Raw genomic sequence first — 22,813 nt, 5'->3', positions numbered from 1 at the left:
AAGTACATATATGTTACCATATACTACCTTTAGATTCATTTCCTTGCAGGTATTTACAGGAAACAAAGAAATACGGTGGAGTTTATGAAAAACTATACATAAAGACGGTGTGCAAAAAAGAGGACTAATTGTGCAAAGAAACAAAATAATTCTGAGAACTTGGGTTGTAGGGTCCTTGAAATGGAGGCTATACGTTGTGGAATGAGTTCACAGTTGTGAGTGAAGTCATCAAGCTCGTGATATACGTCAATGTTTTGCAGGCAGCTCACACTTGTGAATTGGAAATAATCTGGCAATTTTGCACATTGTGATGTAGCTACCAGTGTTGTAACTGCACTGGAACAGTTGACTGGAGATGCAGCTTGTTTTAGGGTGCAAGTCTTAGTAGTGCTTAAGCTTAGTAGTAGGTCTTGGGTCTTAACCTGGGATGTTGTCTGGTCCCCCAGCCTTTTCTGTATCAAGTACCTTTACCTGTTCTTTGAAATCAGGTGGAGTGAACTGAATTAGCTGCTGGGAGATCCCTGTATTGATGGGGATCTCACGAGAAAGCTGACGTGAATCATCTTTTTGGTTCTTCTGGGTGTATGTGGTTTTGGCCTCTTTCCATTGACATGTTGCACTCTGTGGTGGGGTATTTTTGAAGTCTGTTCCTTCCATATGCTGCTTAATTGTTTACAGCCATTCATAAATAGATGTACCGGATTGCAGAGCTTTGATCTGGTGCATTGCGAGATCACTTGCCACGGATCATTAGATGCTGTTTCAGAATGCTTGTGAGCATGAGTGACCTAGCAGGCCAGTTTGTGCTGCCATCTGTCCTTGCATTCTGACCAAGGGAATCTACTTTGGGTTGCATAATTTACAGTGGACATGCTGCAGTTGGGGTATGTTTGCAGCTTCAGCTTAAGTTGTCCTTTGCTCGTCGTCTATGGATCCAATTTTATGAAGTTACACAAGGAGAAATTATGAACAAGGTCTCCCCAAGATTCTTGATCAGTGTTGGAACACTTCAAGGATGACTTGAAAGTTCTCCTGCTCTCTCCCTCAACTTCCCCATATAAGGTTTTCTTTGGTAATTCTGATCACATGGTTTTCCCACTTTATCTGCGAGATTGAGATGTCTGTTCATGAACGACCCTTTTGCGCAGGGCCTTCTCTTGTTATTGTACCCTTATCATTTATCTCAGGCTGCTAACAAGAAAGTATTTCGTCTTTTATAATAATGTCATAAATATAAAATCATAAGATATAGGATTAATTGAATGTCATAAATATAATTATTGTTAATGCATTTCTCAGGGCTAGCAACTCAACAGTTTTGTTTGATGACTCATCACTCTATGTACAGCATTGAAGCAGACCCTTCAGCCCAACTGGCTGATGCTGACCAAGATTCCCATCTAAACCAGTCCATTTTCCTCAAAGCCTTTCCTGTCCATGGACTTGCCCTAGGGCCAGTAAATTACTGTTAATGCACTTGCCTCAACCACTTCCTCTGGAGTTTTTTTTAATTGAGATACTGCATGGAATAGGCCCTTCCAGCCCTTCAACCTACCAACCAGTATGCCTTTGGACTGTGGGGAGAAACCCATGCGATCACGGGGAGAATGTACAAAATCCTTACAAGCGGAGGTGAGAATTGATCCTGGACCGGCTGTACGGTAAAGCATTGTGCTAACCACTACACCACCGTGCCACCTATATTTATTCTATATACTGAACACAGAGCAAAAACGTTGCCTCACGTCTTCCTATTAGTCATAGTCATGCTTTATTGATCCTGGGGGGAAATGGTTTTCGTTACAGTTGCACCATAAATAATAGTAATAAAACCATAAATAGTTAAATAGTAATATGTAAATTATGCCAGGAAATAAGTCCAGGACCAGCCTATTGGCTCAGGGTGTCTGACCCTCCAAGGGAGGAGTTGTAAAGTTTGATGGCCACAGGCAGGAATGACTTCCTATGACGCTCTGTGTTGCATCTCGGTGGAATGAGTCTCTGGCTGAATGTACTCCTGTGCCCACCCAGTACATTATGTAGTGGATGGGAGACATTGTCCAAGATGGCATGCAACTTGGACAGCATCCTCTTTTCAGACACCACCGTCGGAGAGTCCAGTTCCATCCCCACAACATCACTGGCCTTACGAATGAGCTTGTTGATTCTGTTGGTGTCTGCTACCCTCAACCTGCTGCCCCAGCACACAACAGCAAACATGATCGCACTGGCCACTACAGACTCGTAGAACATCCTCAGCATCGTCCAGCAGATGTTAAAGGACCTCAGTCTCCTCAGGAAAGAGAGACAGCCCTGACCCTTCTTGTAGACAGCCTCAGTGTTCTTTGACCAGTCCAGTTTATTGTCAATTCGTATCCCCAGGTGTCTGTAATCCTCCACCATGTCCACACTGACCCCCTGGATGGAAACAGGGGTCACCGGTACCTTAGGTCTCCTCAGGTCTACCACCAGCTCCTTAGTCTTTTTCACATTAAGCTGCAGATAATTCTGCTCACACCATGTGACAAAGTTTCCTACCGTAGCCCTGTACTCAGCCTCATCTCCCTTGCTGATGCATCTAACTATGGCAGAGTCATCAGAAAACTTCTGAAGATGACAAGACTCTGTGCAGTAGTTGACGTCCGAGGTGTAAATGGTGAAGAGAAAGGGAGACAAGGCAGTCCCCTGTGGAGCCCCAGTGCTGTTGATCACTCTGTCGTACACACAGTGTTGCAAGCACACGTACTGTGGTCTGCCAGTCAGGTAATCAAGAATCCATGACACCAGGGGAGCATCCACCTGCATCGCTGTCAGCTTCTCCCCCAGCAGAGCAGGGCGGATGGTGTTGAACACACTGGAGAAGTCAAAAAACATGACCCTCACAGTGCTCGCTGGCTTGTCCAGGTGGGCGTAGACACGGTTCAGCAGATAGACGATGGTATCCTCAACTCCTAGTCGGGGCTGGTAGGTGAACTGGAGGGGATCTAAGTGTGGCCTGACCATAGGCTGGAGCAGCTCCAGAACAAGTCTCTCCATGGTCTTCATGATGTGGGAGGACAATGCCACCGCTCCGTAGTCATTGAGACCGCTGGGGCGTGGCGTCTTCGGCACAGGGACGAGGCAGGACGTCTTCCACAGCACAGGAACCCTCAGGAGCCTCAGGCCCAGGTTGAAGACATGGTGAAGTACTCCACATAGCTGAGGGGCACAGGCTTTGAGCACCCTGGTACTGACACCATCCGGTCCTGCAGCCTTGCTTGGGTTGAGACGTTTCAGCTGTCTTCTCCCCTGTTCAGCTGTGAAGCCCACCGTGGTGGTTTCGTGTGGGGAAGGGGTATAGTCCTGAGAGCAGGGTGGGGGACTGTGAGGAGGGGTAGGAGGGGAGAGTGGAATATGTGTTGGTTGGGGACTGACAACAGATGACTCATGTGGGGTATGGGCAGGGGCCACAATGTCAAATCTATTACCTCCCTAATGACTTTATTTAAAACTTTTTCCTCTAGTTCTTGATTTCTAAAACCTGTGATAAAAGACCTTGCCAATGTCACTCAAAGTATTATACACTTGCATGTGAGCTGCTGAAGGATACTGTTGCTTTGCCAAGTCTGGCATTTATCTCATCAAATTTGAGCTACCAATGACTGTTTGCTGCTAGGGTAGTTGACCTCTGTCCTCTAACTGGAAGGTTTAGAAGCTCACTGGGATGATGGCCTCTAGGTAAGACTTTTCTGGTGTATGTGGTTCACCAATTCTTGATGTTGAATAGAAGACCGAACACAGTAAGTGCAGGCAAAATGCTGTTCCATTTTAGATGCGATTGTGATTTCTTGAGAACAGTTATCAGCAAATTGGAGATAACGAGCCGTCACTTCCTATAACATTGTCTTTGCCTGTGGATTTGCATTGAAGAACTTGTATTTTCCAGTATCTTGAGCATAAGTGCAAATGAGATCAAATTTGAAAATTTAGTCCCAGAAACACCAGGCAGAAATCATTCATTTCTCACTTGGCTTTCAATATTGTTGAGGAGTTTTGCCAATTTAAGCTGCTGAATTTCATCCTGCTCTTGGTTAATATAGTGAGCCACCCTGTCAGGTATACTGGAAAGGGGAGGTAATGAGGAAAATAAAAGCTAGAGTGTTTTCATGTGCCAAATCATATTTACCTTTCCACCAACTATTGAGTGTGAATGAGGAAAGTTAGGCAAGCGGTGCTATTACAAATGTAGATATATATTTAATCATAAAAATGAAGTGCTGGCAATACTCAGAGATCAGGTAGCACATTGTGAAGAGAAACAGTTAATATTGAAACATTGACTTTCTTTCTCACTCTACAGCTTCTGCCTGACCTGATGACTTAAAGCAATTTTTTTGTTGCACATTTTCAGAATCTGCTGTTTTTAAATTTTAATATTTCAATATTGATTTAATACTTTATTTAAATGTCTGAAATATTAGTAGCATTGCTAACACACTAGTTTATTCCAGAATCTGTGAGTGATGTGAGAATTTGATAATAGACAGGTTTAAAATTCTCTGTTTGCTGAACATTTGGAGTTACTCATGCCTGGAAGTCTGTGCTCATGGACTGGGTGTGACAAGGAAAGATCAGGTGAGATTTGCTAGATGCCAGTTCAGAACACTCGCACTTGCAATTTGTTCACACAATTCTTCATTGGCTAATTGATTACTGACTGTTACTAGTCATGTTATCATCTTATACAGACAAGATAACAGTTCTGATATCAATATTGTATATTTTTTCTGCAGGTGTGTACACTTCCTATAAAACATATCTGAGCAGAGATGAGGATATAATAAAACAACTGCAGAAGGTAGGCTTTAAATGGTGAATAATCAGTCACTTTTCTTAGTAACTTTTCATGAGCTGTTGTATGGTGCACAGTCACAGAGGATGAGTAATTCCCTTTGCAATGCCTCAGTAAATGCTCCTACATTCCAGAACAATGTCCACAGTAACTGCTGTCAATGACTTTTTCAGTCCCTGCAGCTGCAGTGTAAACATTAGCCTGATGTCATATTTTTAAAGAAGTTGATGTTATGAATTTCATTGAGGTTGCCTAGATGTACAATTATGCACAATCTTTTTTATATTAGGAAGAAAATTTCTTCCACATAAAATGACCTGGATTCCATTCCAGTTTTGAAGTACCAGCTCACTTCGCTATCACTTTACATTTCTAGTTATCGTGCACATCCTAAAAACGTAGATGTGAAAGACCATATTCAGAAACAGTGTATATGAAATATGATTTTAAAAGTCTGGTACAAGTACTCTCAAGTAATAATAAAAGATATTTTTTGCATTATCCACATAAACATTTCTTACCTAGATATTCCCTAAATTATATAGTCTCGGATGTGCCTTTAAAATTGTTTTGTTATCTCAGGAGGTGTAAGTAATTCACTTTTTAAATCAATAAACTATGTTGACAAAATTTGCGATTCTGTTTTGAAATGGAAATCTGCATATCCTTGTAAACCACAATATATTTGTCTCCCTACAGGGGATACAACAAAAGCGTCCTTCAGAAGCTCAAAGTGTAATTCTTAGACGTTACTTCTTGGAACTGACTCAAAGCTTCATCATTCCACTAGTAAGTTAACTTAGTTGAAAATGGCTTTCAAAATGTCAGGAGTTGTACCGTACAAATACGGGCCCTTTGGCCCAACTTATCCGTGCAGACCAAGGAGCCTGTCTGAACTAGTGCCATTTGCCTGCGTTTGTGCCACCTTCCTTGAACCTGTTCTATCCATGTGTTTATCCAAATGCCTTTGAAATGTGGTAATTGTACCTGCCTCTACCACTAACCTTTAGCAGCTCATCCCATGTACCACCATCCTCTGTGTTGATAAACTTAATAGCCCCCTTTAGAACTTTCCCTTCTCTCTTTAAATCTTTGCCATCTAGTTTTAAAGTTCCCTGCCTTCTGGAGGTGGAGGGTGGGAGGGAGTCTGTGACTCAAGATTTTATAAACCTTATAAGGTCATCTCTCAAACTCCTTCACACCAGGAAAAATAGTCCCAGCCTAACTAGTTTCTCCTTGTAACTCAAATCTTCCAGTCCTGGCAACATCCTTGTGAGTCTTTTCTGCATCCTCTCTAACTGGGTCACATTTTTGCTACAACATGGCAGCCAGAAGTGCACATAACATTCCAAATCAAATCTCACCGATGTCTTTTACTCAATGCACAGACCAGTGAAGGCAGACAAGCTATTTGCTACCTTCACCACATTATCTACGTGCATCACCACTTGCAGGAACCTATGTACTTCTCCCCCTGGCTCTCTCTGCTCCATAGCACTCTCCAGGCCTTGCAAATGACCACATAGGCAACGTCTATCACCCTGGTCACAGCAATCCTCTTGGTCACTTCTTCAAGGATCTCAATCAAATTTGAGAAACAATTTTCCATTTACAAAACTATGTTGACTATCCCTAATGAGTCCTTGCCTAAATGCAGATGGATCCTGTTTCTCAGAATCTGCCCAATAACTTACCCACTATGGATGTCAGGCTCCCTTAGCTTGTTTTTGCAGTCCTGCTTAATTAAACATTAGCCACACTCCAGTCTTCCAGTACCTTACCCGTGGCTGATGAAATCTTTGCCAAGGTCCAGCCTTTGTTCCCTTGCTTCCCACACAGTCAGGCCTCAGGGATTTCACCACCTCAATGCTTTTCAAGACTGCCAGCACCTACTTTCATAATGTTCATATGTTTATGTGTATATACTTCATACAAACCATACTTAAAGATGACACCAAGTTGCAGTCTCTATCGAGATCGTGACACAGACTTAGTTTTTTTTTTAGTTTGTAGGGATGGATTTGGGGACATAGAGGAGAGTTAGGGGTCAGATTAGGGTTTAGGGACTGTGATTTGGGTAGATAGATGTGGAGGAGTTAGAGGTCAGGCCTCCAGTCCGTGTTCAAAGGCCAGCGATATGGATGGGTGACGAAAGACATCTGGAATCGGGACCTCTGCTCCGCAGTCAAGGCCAGCAATGTGGACGTTGGGAAGAAGGACTTTCGTTGTTGTCGGTCGTCCCAGATTGGTGCTTGTCCATGAGAGCAGGAGGCACAAGGGCCAGTCAGTCAGTGTGCTCAGAGTTCGAGCTGCAGGGTCCCATTATCAGCTAGTCCGGGGCTCGATACTGAAGACTGAAGTCCATAGGTCCATTGGAAGTCATAGCCCAATGGCTGAAGCCTAGAGGCCTGTTCTGGAATTGGAGGACCATCACTGTGTGGGTGGGAGGGAGGAAAGGGGCTTGTTTTGTTGCTTGTTGTGTTCTGTGTTCTATGTTGTTCTGCCGAGCATTGTGGGCATGCTATGTTAGCACTGGAATGTGCAGTGACACTTCCAGGTTGCCCCGAGCACATCCTCAGCTGTGTTGGTTGTTAATGCAAACATGTTTCATTGTATGCTTTGATATACATGTGATAAGTAAATCTGACTGAAAATATTTGACCTGCATAATCTTTCTCACTGGTACTCTTTTAATCAAGTTAATGTCAGAGTACCCGAGTCCTTTTAGAGCCAGTCATACAGCAGGGAACAGGCCTCACTGCCTGCAAGTTTACACTAACCATCAGTCACCCATGAGCACATTAATCCCACTCTATTTTCTCCACATACTCACAAACTCCCTCAAGATTCTACCACTTTCCTAGACACTAGGAACAATTTACAATTACCATTTTAAGGCAGGAAGGAACACAGAGGATTCCTACATGGTCACAAGGAGAGTAGACAAACTCCGGCCGGACAGTGTAAAAGATCAGGATTGAACCTGGGTCTCTGGTGCTGTGAGGCAGCAGCTGTCCTAGCTGTGCAATTCTTTTGTTTGCAACTGGTCCGTATTTTCACTTTTTTCCCCCAGTTAACTGGTATTCTGTTCTGCACTTCTTGTGGCATTGACAATAGCTCTTACAGTGGCTTAGCAAAACAAGCATTCCTCCGTGTGTCAGCGTGAACAGTAAATGTTCACATTTTTTGAACCATTAAAAACATTGAAGCCTAATTTAAATTGTTTGAAATTGCATTTAATATACCTCCTTTCCTCACTCGCAGAGCTGGAACTTTATAGCTATTTAATCTATTCATCAAATAACTAAAAGTCCTGGATGAACAAACAAGGAAATAATTTTGGTGTTACTGTATTTTAAAAGGCTGACCACCGCAGATATGCAACAAGAAACATAATGATGGAGGAACTCGGAGTCTGACAGCATCTTTGGAAAGAAATAGCCAGTTGGCATTTTGCATTCTCAATGTGAAATATCGACTGGCCTTTTCTCTTCACAAATGTTGCCTGACCCACTGAGTTCCTCTTACACTTTTAGTTTTTTTTCGCTCCAGATTCCAGCATCTGCAGTCTTCAGTGTCACCACAGACATGTGTCAAATATTTCATTCAAAACGTTGGGGTAAAGAAAAACTTTTGTTTTGAAATCCGTTTTATTTTAATCCTTTTAATGTAGTTTTGAAAAGAAAATTTAATTTGTTGGTCACTGTGGGTTCTGTAAGTGATTAATCCAGATTATTTCCACATTGTTCTGAAGTTAAATAATCCACATTTTAGAGAAATTGGTTTAAGTCTACTTGGATGTAATACAGTGCATGAGGAAGAAAATAATTTTGAGGAAATTGTTTGAACTAGTTAAGTATTTTCTCACTATGAATTATACAAATTTTGTTTCAGGAACGATATGTAGCCAGTTTGATGCCTTTACAAAAGAGTATTTCACCATGGAAAGTAAGTGAGGATTTTTAAACTTCTTCAGAAAATCATTCATTTTTATTCATGTCTTTATAACTTGTGATTTTCATTTTTATTTAATGCCTGATTCAGAGTCCTCCACAGTTAAAGCCATTCAGTGAAGAAGAGTTCATGAAAACACTGGAAAAAGCAGGACCTCAACTCACCTCCAAGTTGAAGGGAGATTGGATAGGTCTTTACAGGTAGGTAGTGACTGATCAACTTGCAGTACACACTAAAAAATTTAAGATGTTTTTGTAACCATGCCTTTAAAATTAGTGTTTGAAAGTGTAAAATAAGAGAACAACCCCGTGAATTAGTTGACTAATGAAACAGATAATAAGGTATTCAACAAAAGCAAATATGTGGCTATGAACAACACACATCAAAGTTGCTGGTGAACGCAGCAGGCCAGGCAGCATCTCTAGGAAGAGGTACAGTCGACGTTTCAGGCCGAGACCCTTCGTCAGGACTAACTGAAGGAAGAGTTAGTAAGAGATAAATTCAGTATCAGTATTCAGATAAAATTAATATAAGTCCTAATCAAATGGGAAACATAAAAATGATGGAGAATGAAATATTTAAGAGAAAATCCAACAAACCTTTTAAAATATGATGGAAAATATGTAATACTATATCTTTGCTTCATTAATCACGTTACATTAGAGGGATCAAACCCTGAGCTGCAAGGGAAAGCCTTGAAAGGCACTCAAAAGGATCCATGCACAATGAACTATTGAATGGATATGGTTTTAAAAAAAAAAAGTCCAAAGCAGGGAAGTTTGGTTTCAGATTGAAACTTAAAATATGCATTGTTCATAAATGATTGGACCGTGGACCTCTACAACAAGCAGTCTTGAATTTTATCTGTAAACTGAGATGGGAAAATAATAACTTTAAAATAAGGGACTTCTTCACAGAAAACATCTTTTTGCAGTTCAAAAAAACATCATTCAGAAACTAGACTTTAGAACTCTTATAAAGTGAGATATGCAAGTATGAAGGCTGTATTGACTAAGGTGTACTGGGAATCACTGATTAAAAGAGTAGAGAAATAATGAAGTACATTATTTAAAGAAGTACATATTCAATTGAGAAATAAAAACCTTACTGGAAATATGATCTATTCATCAGCAATAAGGAAGTTCGGGATAATTAACTAAAAGAAAATGCTTTTAAGATGTTGCAAAAAATCATGGTAAAACTGCGTTTTGGAAAAGTTTTGAGAAGCAGCAAAAAATAAACAGTTCTCAGAGAAAATGGCTTGAGAGGAAATTAGCAAAAAGCATAAACATAATTGTAATATTCTATGCAACAAGTAAGGAGAAAAGAGTACAATGTCTAACGTGTGTCCTATTGAGATAATGATGAGAAGCTGTAATGGACGTTAAATACAGTAGATAACAGGCATTAACGAATATTGAGAGATAACGTAGGGAAGATAAAGGGGAACTTGTGGATTAATTTGACTGAATTCACAAAGGTTTCATTCAATGTGCCGGGTAAGATTTTGGCTTCCATACCTGCAAGTTAAGCGTGCCTTAGTATTTTAGATTCAATCCAGTGATATGTAGAGACGCTGCAGGATGGAATTATAATTGGCCTGTACTCACTAGTGTTTTGAAGAATGAAAAAGAAACTCATTGAAGCATCAAGTTTTGAGAAGGAATTGATAGGATAGATACCATGAAACTGTAATCCAGAATTTGAAAACATGATCTCAAGATGAATGGTTTATTTAGGACAGTGATGAACAGAAACCTCTGTGCAAAGTTTTGTATATAATTTATATTCTTTCTCCGGAAGAGCTGTGGATGCCTAGTCGAGGCTGAAATCCACAGATTCTTTTCACACTGGCGAAATCCACGATGTTGGATGATGGAGCAGACTCTCGGAACTAAGTATTCTACTTTGCTTTTATCTCTTGTGTTCTTGCAATGCCTCACAAAAATGATTTGTCGTTTATTCAAAATCAAGTGGAATTTTATTAAGGTTTTTGTAAATGTTATTATGTAATTAGAATAATTATTAACATGTAAAATAATTTTTAAAAATTAAAAATATATTTTTAAATTAAGATATCCCTGCAAGTATACTGCCAGAGACTTTGGTCAACATCTTCAACCAGTTTCCTTCTGTGCCTACTTCACTCCAATCACTTTTCCTCTCTACCCTTCAAGTTGTATCAATATTTATGTATTTCTCATTACCAAATTTAGTAGCTTGTGACTTTGAATATTTGTTATCTGTGGGTGCTCTAATTGCTTAATATTTTACTCTTATTTGAATGGGAATACAACACTTCAGTGTTTGAGCATTTGATTGTGTTCTAATGTGTAAAATGTTTGTATATAGTTGAGGTGATTCCAAATCAAAAGATAAAATCTTCATAAAGTAATCCTTCAGTCCATTTCTTCCCACAACACCCATCCCCCATTGAATTTACAGATCACGTTTCAAGAAAAATGTTATGATTTTTTAAATCCCATTCGCTGAGCACGTTCATGCTACCTGTGGTGTTAAAAATGCATTGTTGGCTAAATGAATTTCATTCTCAGATCAGTATAGATCCTGAAAATTCGGGAACATTAAAGAAGAGATAAGATTCTAAATGTGTATGGCAAAACTTCAATAACCCTTAATCTGATTATTCCAAAATTCCAAGTGATCAACATCTGACTCGTCTGCTGTTTCATGCACTCCACTTACAGTCAGTGGGGTCCTGGTTACTGTTCTCCCTTTGGACTCATCCGGGTCACTGAAAAACTTACATTAGTGTGCAACATATTAGAAGTTTAACATCCAATAGTCCAGAAAGCCTAACAGTCTGGCAGTGCCAAAGTCTCAATTAGCAGAGTAGCAGGACCTCAGGAAGATGCTTGCAAGTACCCATAATACCCAAATTATTTTACAATTCTATTAGAATTGAGTGCCTGTCAAATTGATAATTGTTTAATAAGTAGTATTGCTAGAGAAGGAAAACTCTGATTTTAAACCATACCCACCCATGAGAAAGGCTTTAGGAGTAAACACCGAGGAAGAAATCCTCTGCAACTTCACTCTGGCAACCTCTGCGACAACACTGGTGCCCAGCTGTATCGGTGCTTGCCCTTCCCTTGGACCACATCAGTCACGTGGAGAGGGGAAACCCACTGCATAGGAAACAGGCGGTTCTTCAAATCTTCCTGCCCTGGAGAGGACACAGTCCACCAGAGGCGCAAACCCATGATCCCCCAGGATTGATGGCTGCCTACAATTGCTGGAAGAACACAGCCAGTCGGATGGCATTTGTAGAAAGAGAAATTGGTTTCATTTTCAGGGAAAACACCCTTCCTCAGAAGTTCAGTAATTACTGTGTGTCACTGTTTGTAGTAAAGGAATAGCATCCCGGACGTGCCAAGGAATTAATAGTGACAAATTCTCACTGGTTCCTTTCTGGGGTTTTACAGGAAGCAAGTTGGAGTAAAGGACCATACTCTTCCCAAATTCTTTCAATTCAGAAACCATTCTTAACTTTAGAGAAACTATGCATGTAATTTTTGAATTGAGTTGAAAAAAAAACCAAGGAATTATAAACCAGTTAGCCAAACAATCGTTGTCAGGAAATGAAAGTCTATAGATAAGGGTGTAACAATTAGCCACTTGGAAATATTCAGCTTACCAGAAAGTGCCAGCAGGGATTTGTTAACAGTAGTTCATATCTGTTAAAACTTAGTCACTTTGGAGATATTAATAGATTCATCAAATTGAATATAAGTGAAAAAGAATATCAATAATCAAAGGCAGCACATATCTTTGTTTTGAAAATAACAAATATAATTTGATAATGAAAGCTAGCTGCTGTAGTTTTAAGGAAATGTGGCAGGGGTTTCCTGGAATGATACTGGACACCAAGTATGAAATTATAAGGAGGGATTATATAAACTTGGAATTATATGTTGGAAATTGAAGGGTGAATAAATCAAAGTTTTTAGAAGTATTGGGGATACTGATAGGGCAGATAGAATGGAATTATTTCTGTGGGTTGATGTGTCAACCGAATAATTTCTATGGGTTGATAGAGCCAGGCTTGTCAGGGATGAAGTTAGAAATAATAGATAGATACTTTATTGATCCCAAAGGAAATTACAGTGTCACCGTAGCTTTACAAGTGCACAGATATAAATATTAGAAGAGAATTCTTAACAGGAGAGAGATCATCACCTCCCCGGTTATAGTTTGAGTCATTATAAGACCTAACGGCCAAGGGTAAGAATGATCTAATATAGTGCTTTTTGGAGCAGCGCAGTTGTCTTAGTCTGTTACTAAAAGTAGTCCTCTATTCAGCCAAGGTTGCATGCGGAGGGTGAGTAACATTGTCCAGAATTGCCAGGATTTTCTGTAGGGTCCTTTGTTCTACCACAGCCCCCAGTATGTCCAGTTTGAATCCTATAACAGAGGCAGCCTTTCTAATCAGTTTACTGAGCCTGTTGGCATCACTCGTGTTGATGCCATTGCCCCAGCACACCACCACGTAGAAGACTGTACTGGTGGCAACAAACTGGTAGAACATGTGAAGGAGAGGCCTGCATACTCCAAAGGACCCCAGTCTCTTCAGGAAGTAGAGGCGACTCTGGCCTTCTTGTACATCCTATAGCAACTAGAAGTTTGGACTCTCATCATTATGGTTGGTGCCAGCCCAAATGATAATTTTAAATTTAGGTATTAAGGAACGTGGGCCACGAAAAACAAATTTTGTGTTGTTATTTGTCAATAATGACGTCACTCAAGGTGCTCATCCTAACAGGCCATTTCCCAAACAGAATCAAGGGTTTACTTTTCCTGTTAACTTTATGATTGACAAAATAAAACTCAAAAATGTCCACTGTCTACAGCAATATTCATCCAGTGCTCTATTGTTCTCTTTACATTTGTTTCTTATTCAATTAAGGCAATTCCTGAAATCACCAAATTTTGATGGTTGGTTCCGGTCAAGGTGGAAGGAAATGACACAGAAACTGGAGGCTTTGCACCTAGAGGCCTTATGTGATGCAGTAAGTAAAGGGAATAAAATGTAGTCTATGTTTTGTGCTTTGTAACAATACTTTGTTCTGTTGTACAGTAGGTTGTTCATCTGTTAAAGAAAAGTGGGAGGTAAACTGAAATTATAGACCAGTCAGCCATTTTTTAATGTTAGGAAAGAGGAGTGTGAATTGATAAATGGGTTTATGACGATCATGTTTACTGAGGGTCAGTATGCAAATCCATTCATACACATCAGTTTATTAACAAGTGCAGTGCAAGTAGTCATTAGGTGCAAGGTCATAACGAGGTAAGATTATGAGGTCAAGAATCCATCTTGCATACTGGGGAACTGATCAATAATCTTGGAACAGTGGGATAGAAGGTGTCCTGGAGCCTGGTTTTTTGGGCTTTCATATCTTCTGTCTGATTTGGCTCGTGTGTGTGTGGAGGGGGGGGTGAAAGGGAATTCTTTGACTATGCTGATTACTTTACTGAGGCAGTGAGAAGTGCAAACAGAGTCCACGGAGGGAAGACTGGTTTTTGTGATGTGTTGAGCTGTGATCACAACTGTCTGAAGTTTCTTGCAGCCACAGGCAGAGTATTAGCCCTGCAAAGTTGTGATGCATCTGGATAGGATGTTTTCAATGGCGCATCAATAAAAATTGATGAGGGTCAGAGGGACATGTGAAAATTCTTCAGCCTCCTAAGGACGTTTCCAAAAGTAGAAGAGTCTAGGACCAGAGGGCACAGCCTCAGAATAGAAGGACGGCTCTTTAGGACAGAGATGAGGAATTTCTTTAGCCAGAGGGTGGTTAATCTGTGGAATTCGTTGGCACAGACGGCTGTGGAGGCCAGTTCATTGATTGTGGAGGTTGATGGATACTTGATTAGGAACGGTGTGAAAGGTTATGGGGAGAAGACAGGAGAATGGGCTTGAGAGTGAGAATAAAGCAGCCTTGAGCCATGATTAAACAGTGGAGCAGACTCGATGGGCCAAGTGCCTAATTCTGCTCTTAGAGTATATTTTGTGGTCTTAAGTAGAGGCACTGGTAGTTGGACCAGGGCAGGCTGTTGCTCGGGACAGACTGGCCAACCATCTGAAAATGTTCAGTTGATCAGGAAGTGCCAGCACAGATCTTGAAGAGAGTAGATTATGTCCGTTGCTGATCCCTGATTTCTAAGCAAAACCAGTATCTATCCTTGTTACTGGATATTCCGATGGTTCATGAGGCGCCTTAAATCATGTCTTCAGATTAATTTGAATATGACCTGTTCCTTCCTAGGATTTACTGATCTGGATTCAGAAGCATACTGAAGTTGAGGTAGTGGATTTAGTACTAAAATTGAAAGAGAAATTAGTAAGTAAATTTTGATGCCATTTTTTATTTAAAGACCAATTTTACGGAATTTCAGTTTAGAAGTAATGTCGATCCATAACATACTGATAAGAGAACATTGTGTATTTACAGTGATAAATAAATGTATCAGGTGAAAAAAATAAGCAAATACTCCACTTTAAGAATGGTATGAAAAATGCAGGTGCAACCTATTCACGTGAAGTAAATGTTTGTGATAAAATATATTTTAAATTTGCAGTGTAATGATTGGTGTGTACTGATAGGGGCTTGGGTAAAACAACTTTTTAATCATAGTTGGGCTCCTTTCACACTGAGCAGATGTTGACTTTAGGAGGTGCAAGTTATTTTTATGTGCTGTAGAATCACATCTACTGCTCTGTGACACTCAGTCTCAAGCACAATCTTTTTCCGTGCCTGTGGCATTGTGTAGTCTTCATTAAAATTACATAACGTGTCAATTTGACATTTATTTGTTTACAGAATACTGATTTCCATATTTAATTGTTCCACTTGAGACAGGTAATGCTTTAGAGTCATAGTCAGAGAGAAATACAGTGTGGAAACAGACCATTTGCTCACTGTCAAACATTCATCGATTACCCATGACTCTAATCCCAATTAATTTTCCTCAATTCCATCAGCTCCCCTCCCAGAATTTCATTTGGCTTCACACTAAGGGCAATTTACAGTGGCAAATTAAGATACGTAATCTGTGTAAGGCATCCGACAGTAGATATCAAATCAATAAAAGTGGGGGAAAGAAATCTGCAACGCAGTTGTGACGAGCATATTTGATCTGAAATTGTAACTCGGTTTATCTTCCCACAAATACTGCCTGACCCTCTCAGTGTTTCCAGCATTTTCTGTTTTAATTTCAAAAATCTTCGTCGATGTTACAGTCAGACTTTGTAGTTTATTGTGTGTGGCAAGTGTATTGCATTCCTGAGCTTGGCATATACCGATCAGGCCTTCACCAAATCCAAAATATCTATACCAACTGCTGTATTTGTGTAGTTTTTCTCAAACTTTCATGTGAAATTTCTGCATTTAAAATGGAATTTAAATGAAAATGTTACTCATCAATACAAAGAACAGGTCTGACCATATATACAGAACAACACAAATCAAACATCTTGCAAATGGGGATTATAAAGTGGTGTTAAATGCAAGAAGCTAGCCTTGTCAGTCATGACCTCTAAATTTCCTGTCACCATTAGCTGACAAACAAAGATTAGATTAGATTTAACTTTATTGTCATTGTGCCGAGTATAGATACAAAGCCAATGAAATGCATTTAGCATCTGACCAGAAATGCAAATAGTGTTATTTACAAAATAACTGCGAATAAATAAAGTGCTACAGCACACAAATATAAAAGTACTGAGACAGTACAATACAGATGCAATACTGTTTAGCGCTGTGATGAGAGGTTCAGCAGTGTCACAGCCTCAGGGAAGAAGCTCTTCCTTGTGCCTGCTGGTGCGGGAGCGGAGGCTCCTGTAGCACCTACCGGATGGGAGGAGAGTAAAAAGTCCATGGTTAGGGTGAGATGCATCCCTGATGATGCTTTAATGATAAAGATAGTGTGGTCAAGCAATTGTGTTCATTCAGGAACAAACTGAGCAAAAGTAATGACCGAAATGTGTCATCAGGAGCTTTCAGGTAATAGCTTTGGCCAAAATTCATAGGTCAAAAAGAGACTGCAGTAAATTCTGGAGGCTTGTGTGAATGCATAGCAATGAGCTGTAGCTTGAAGGCTTTTATCCTGAAGAACACGAGGGTCTTGCTTTGATGGAAGTGGCTTTATATTCACTAGATTTCTAAAGTAGGCGGTAGTAACCTAGAACTGAAAGCAGCATATGATTAGATACATACAGTTACTTCCTTCCATCACCAGGCCAGAAGTGGGGATGATTTTCAATTCTCCAGGCTAAGTTATTTCAGATTTCCATCATCTAGAGTTTTTGATTTGCATCTAAAGCTGTGCTGGTGTAGCAAGTAACTCATACCATAAAGATGCTAGACAATGGCCATCTCCGACATAAGCAAGTTAACTGTCTATCCTTCCAAGGACATCATTGCTGAATACCCACCATCAGAATCTTAATTGGAACTGTCATATAAATACTCTGATCAGTGACTTTGATATAAATACTCTGATATAAATACTCAGGTCAGTGACTTGTGGCAAATGACTACCCTTTCCAGTGTCTACGTTCCATAAAATAGGAGTGTGACAAATTACCCTCCAATTGACAAGATGTGAGCATCTCCGACAACACCATTAAACCACTTAATTGGCCACCCACCCTATAAAGTTAATTCCCTCCAACACTGGTTTGCTCTCCTGCCAGTTATACCGTTACATGTTTACTGCAGGTATTCTCTGAGCTACTCCAACAGCAGCCACTATTCCCCTACTATAATCAAGTGTGCAGGAATACCACCTCCTGCAAGTTCTTCTGAAAGTGTCAGACCATGCTGGTTTTGAATATGTTGCTGTTTCTCCGTCATCATTGATTCTAAATTCTGAAACCATCACTCTATACTATTGTACAAGTAGCTTCACCAGTTCAAAACACTGGTCACCACAACCTTCTCAAAAGCAATTAGGCCTAGGAAAGAAGTGCTAGCATAATTAATGCTTATATTCCTGTCAATGAATATTTTATAAATGACTGATTTTTCTTTTTTTTTGTTTCTGACCATGGAACAGTTGCTGCACAAACCAGCCTCTATGCCACTGTTTTTCAGTTTGATTACAAAACATGTAGCTCTATATTTGGAAATGAAAGCAGGAAGAACTAAAATCACACACAAAATAATTATGAAAGAACTGTTAAGATGGAATAATTGATAACACCATATAACAGGAAATTAATTGCTCCCATGAAATATTTTGTACTTATATGTTTCATTATTGAAATGTGTTATGTTATATGAGTATGGAATACTGAGATTTTCTTAATACACATTCTCTCCATTAAGCTCCAAGCCAAGCAACATCACCTTCCTGTGAAACAAGACACATTGAAGAAATTGCAAATGCACACTGAAGCAATAATTTTATCACTGCCGGAAGACTTGCAAAGCATCCTGCTAAAAAATGGCACAACATGATCTTTGTATGCTTCCTCTTAAAGGCATTTAACTAGAACAAGCACAAATACACATTCCAGATAGTACTGAAGATAACGTGGGAAGAAAAATAACTGTGGGAAGTGGAAAGAACAAGTGGAATGAAGAATATAGCTTCTTCATAAGATTCATCAGGATGGGTGTAATGCATGGGATAGCGATGAAGTAGAACAAACTAACAAATCACTGTTTAAACTGAGTGTGTATGTGTTTAAAATGCTTCTGATTATTTTAACAATCATGTTTCACAATGTGGTGCCAAGTAATAAGCTTGGTGTCTGTATTGTACTCCCAGTGTATAATAATGGAGGGAAGTTTTACTACTAATATTTGTAATGCAGACTATGTATTCATATAAAATCTGTGCAAAGGCCAGCACTGGTTATTTGCTCAAATACATATTTTAATTTACTTACACTTTTATATAAATGTCTATTCTCATATAAAAGAAATTACTAATTTGTAGAATTATGAGTATTTGTATTTAAATGAGGTTTAACTTTTAAGAATGAAATCAGGATATTCACAAGCATGCTTTGGTCAACATCAAAATGACCAAGCTTTGTTTTTACCAAAGCATTAAGTCAACTCTACGAAATTTCTAATAAACTTTGCACTATTTTTAATACATTTTGCTTGTTTTGTTGATAAATAATCGAAACCTGGATTTGCTCTCCCTTGAAATACCAAGTATGAGAATCTTATAAATACCTTCATGGCGTATCATAATAGTGCATTAGCAAATACATACTATTATTCTGCACCGTCAAATATTGTAGAAACAACAACACAATATTTGAATAGCAGCTGTTTTTATGGAAGAATCATGAGCACAAAATTATCTGCTGTTCTTTCAGAATATTTTTCAATATTCACATCTAGAAACCAAGACTTTGGTTTGCATATATCCAAAGGATTCATCCACAAATATGGGTGTGTGTGCATTATATTATAAATCCAAAATTATGGATCAATAACCTAGAAAAGTGAATGCTGCCAACTACCTCAATTACCATCCAAGTGTATTCTTTCAGCTCAATTTATCTTATCATAGACTTCCATATTTTGCATTTCCTGCTGGAGAGGTTACATTTGATTTCCCATCTCTCTTGCAGTTAAGTTTTCTATCTAATATACTGTATACTTTTTGTGTAAAACTATTAAAGTGCTTGCTATTTAATAAGCACATGCCATAACTCAGTCGCCTGGTCATTTATTTTGGAAGAACACAACTTGTGTAAACATAACTCAGTGGAAGAGTGCAAACATATTCCTAGTAGCATGTGTGTTTTTCCTTTATGATTTTGTTTTACTATTATGGAAAGAACCAAGTTATACCTTTGTCTTTAAATAAAGAAGCCTTATTATTTTGCAACTTCTCAAGGAATTTAAAACACTTACTGCCAGTGCAGTTATTACAATGCGCTAGAAACTAAGGCAGTTATTTCATACATGGAATGAGATAAACATCTCAATATTTTATTTGAGGGCAAAACTGTACCTTTTTTCCCCTGTCCTCAACATCAAAGTGACTCAAAACCCAAATATTGAGAAATACTGTGTACCAGAATAGATGGTCTTCCAGTCTCTAAATTCCTTATCTTGGTTTCAATTGTTCCACAACAGGATGCAATGAATTGGCAGTTACTGTTGAATAATTGATCCCAAATCTTACCGCAGCATTTTATGTTGAGTTTCAGGACGTCATCAGAATTCTATGTACATAATTCTTAACAATGAAATGCATTGCTTTGACAGCATGTTGCTGAGTCAATTTTAGATGAAATAATGTAATATTAATTTCAAGACCTCGTTAAGCTTTTGGAAATGAGAAAATCTGCAGATTCTGGAAATCCAAGCAACACACAAAATGCTGGAGGAGCTCAGCAGGCTAGGCAGCTTCTATGGAAAAAGCACAGTCAACATTTCAGGCCAAAACCCTTCGGCAAGAATTTTAACATTTATTATCAAAAGGTTGCACATGGGTAGTTCACAGATAAATTAAAATTCAGTAAGCCTATTCACAAGTTACTAGTTCATTATAAGCCTTTTAATATGCTTTATCAATTTATTTCACGTTTAATTTTGGTTTTTGTTTTATTAGTCCTTTGAAAAACATTGCCTAGCCTCACATTTCATTAACTAATATTTTTGTTTAGTGTGAGTCCAGCTGAAATTTCATGTCCAGTTTGCAATTTTCTTTTGCATTTTTAAGTCCCCCTTGCTGCAAATAAATTGCAGAACAGCTCTTCACCAAATTAATCTCAGTGTAAAGTACCTACCTATGTCTCCACTTAAATTAACTGTAGAAGACCATAAGCACAGGAGCAGAGTTAGGCCATTCAGCCCATTGAGTCTGCTCCACCATTCCATCATGGCTGATCTCAGATTCCACTCAACCCCATACACCTGCCTTCTTGCCATATCCTTTGATGCCCTGACCAATCAGGAAACCATCAACTTCCGCTTTAAATGTACCCATGGACTTGGCCTCCACTGCAGTCTGTGGCAGAACATTCCACAGATTTGCTATGCTCTGGCTAAAAAAATTCCTCCTTACCTCTGTTCTGAAAGGTCGCCCCTCAATTTTGAGGCTGTGCCCTGTAGTTCTGGATACCCCCACCATAGGAAACATTCCCCCCACATCCGCACTATCTAGTCCTTTCAATATTCGGTAGGTTTCAATGAGATCCCACCCCCACATTCTTCTAAGTTCCAGTGGGTACAGGCCTAAGGCTGCTAAACGTTCCTCATATGTTAACCCTTTCATTCCTGGAATCATCCTTGTGAACCTCCTCTGGACTCTCTCCAATAACAACATATCGTTTCTGAGATATGGGGCCCAAAACTGTTGACAATGCTCTAACTGCGGCCTGACTGGTGTGTTATAAAGCCTTAGCATTATCTCCTTGCTTCTATATTCTATTCCCCTTTAAATAAATGACAACATTGCATTTGCCTTCTTTACCACAGACTCAACCTGGAAATGAACCTTCTCCCCATCTAAATAATAGTCCACACTATTCCTTTTACCAAAATATATTATCGTACATTTCCCAGCCGTGTATTCCATTCTACCACCTTTTTGCCCATTCGTCCAATTTGTCTAAGTCTTGCTACATCAGCACTATCTACCCCTCCACCTATCTTTGTATCATCCACAAACTTTGCCACAAAGCCAACAATTACATTATCTAAATCACTGACAAGCAATGTGAAAAGTAGTGGTCCCAATACTGTATCTACTGTTAAGTCCATCCAACACAATATCCCTTTCAACTGCCCAGCAAGATTGCAGCTTGAAAAGCTATCTTGGCACAACTCAATATTGAATTAATCCATCACATGATAATCTAGAACACCATCCCAATCTCCACAACCTACTCCCATCCCACACAGCAAGATGAACCATCCCACACAGTGAATCTTATTACAGTCAATATCATTTCATGTGAATCTAACGCACTAGAAAGTACTGTGTCCTAATGAATCCATCCTGGTTAACTCTCACATCCCTCTGTTGTCATGCTCTAACCCTCAAAATCCATCAATCCATCCTCATCTAGCCCTCCCTACATCTCTACCCCTGTGGTCCCCATTTCCTTAGACTTCCTCTCCAGTGAAGCCCAGTAATAAGTCACCCTTGTCACTAGTCTCCCCATGAAAATATCCAAGTGGTCTTTTCCTTCTATAAATCCATCTCAGATTAGAATTTTCTCCCGAGCCTTTAGTCACCTCACCCACTCTATCCTGGTAACATCTATCCTGGTCTCTCTAGTAACTCACGGTACTTCTTATTAAACTAAGAGGAAAATACATCACAGTGAATAATTCTAGAGGATATTCAAGGTAAACATTGGTGATGGAAAAGATATATACTGTTGGAACAAAGAGTGGTTCAGAATCATGTTGGACAGAAATATCAAGGAGCTAAAAATGGGTTAAGATGGTTTTGCACAAATATACACTGCCAGCTCCTATTATTTCCATTCCCTGTCACACACTATTATGATTTACAATTTTGCCTCGGTTCCTTTATCCTTTCTAATCCAATGTTTTAGAACTCCATAATATACTTTAGGAGATCTTCATTAATTGGACTAAGAACGTAGCTCAGATTAAATTAGGGGTGGTGAAAAAATGCTGACCTTGCCTGCCAGCCATGAATCAATAAAAAAAAAGGCAGTCAGCTGGCAGAAGAAATCTAGTGTGTGGAAATGTTAGTGATGCATTTTGGTAAGCAGAAATTACGTCCAAACAGTACAATTTCAAATGCTCCAGCTTTATATACCTAACTCAAAGGCAGATTATATCTATGGCTTTGAAGTTTAGATACACACAATACAAAAGCAAGGAAATTATAAATATCTACAAATTACTGGTTAAGCCCCTACTGGAGTGTTATTGTTATTTCTAACCACTGGGAATAATGTGAAGGCTTGAGAGAAAGAATATAGCAGTTGATGTTATGGCACCAAGGTAACGTATCTGTAACGTAGGAGACAAGGGGCTTGTGTTATCCTGGGGTCTC

General features: G+C 39.3%; 1 protein-coding gene across 2 annotated transcripts in view; it reads left to right on the top strand.

Annotated features, from left to right (window-relative positions):
• dennd6aa (DENN/MADD domain containing 6Aa) overlaps positions 1–18,908 on the top strand; it is a 79,324-nt gene extending 60,416 nt beyond the window's left edge. Inside the window, exons 14-20 of one of the 2 annotated variants that reach the window (XM_072280448.1) lie at positions 4,773–4,837; positions 5,531–5,620; positions 8,726–8,779; positions 8,876–8,985; positions 13,713–13,815; positions 15,070–15,144; positions 18,133–18,908. In XM_072280448.1, coding sequence (XP_072136549.1) covers positions 4,773–4,837; positions 5,531–5,620; positions 8,726–8,779; positions 8,876–8,985; positions 13,713–13,815; positions 15,070–15,144; positions 18,133–18,264 — 629 coding nt within the window. In that variant the 3' untranslated portion in view covers positions 18,265–18,908. The remainder of the gene's footprint in view (positions 1–4,772; positions 4,838–5,530; positions 5,621–8,725; positions 8,780–8,875; positions 8,986–13,712; positions 13,816–15,069; positions 15,145–18,132) is intronic. The other variant, XM_072280449.1, reaches the window with a different exon arrangement.
• The last annotated feature ends 3,905 nt before the right edge of the window (positions 18,909–22,813 follow it).

The sequence above is a fragment of the Mobula birostris genome, chromosome 16 (genome assembly GCF_030028105.1).
Source record: "Mobula birostris isolate sMobBir1 chromosome 16, sMobBir1.hap1, whole genome shotgun sequence".
NCBI classification, from domain to species: domain Eukaryota; kingdom Metazoa; phylum Chordata; class Chondrichthyes; order Myliobatiformes; family Myliobatidae; genus Mobula; species Mobula birostris.
The sequence above is the reverse complement of the archived record's forward strand: the minus strand, read 5'-3'. Positions and strand labels throughout refer to the sequence as shown.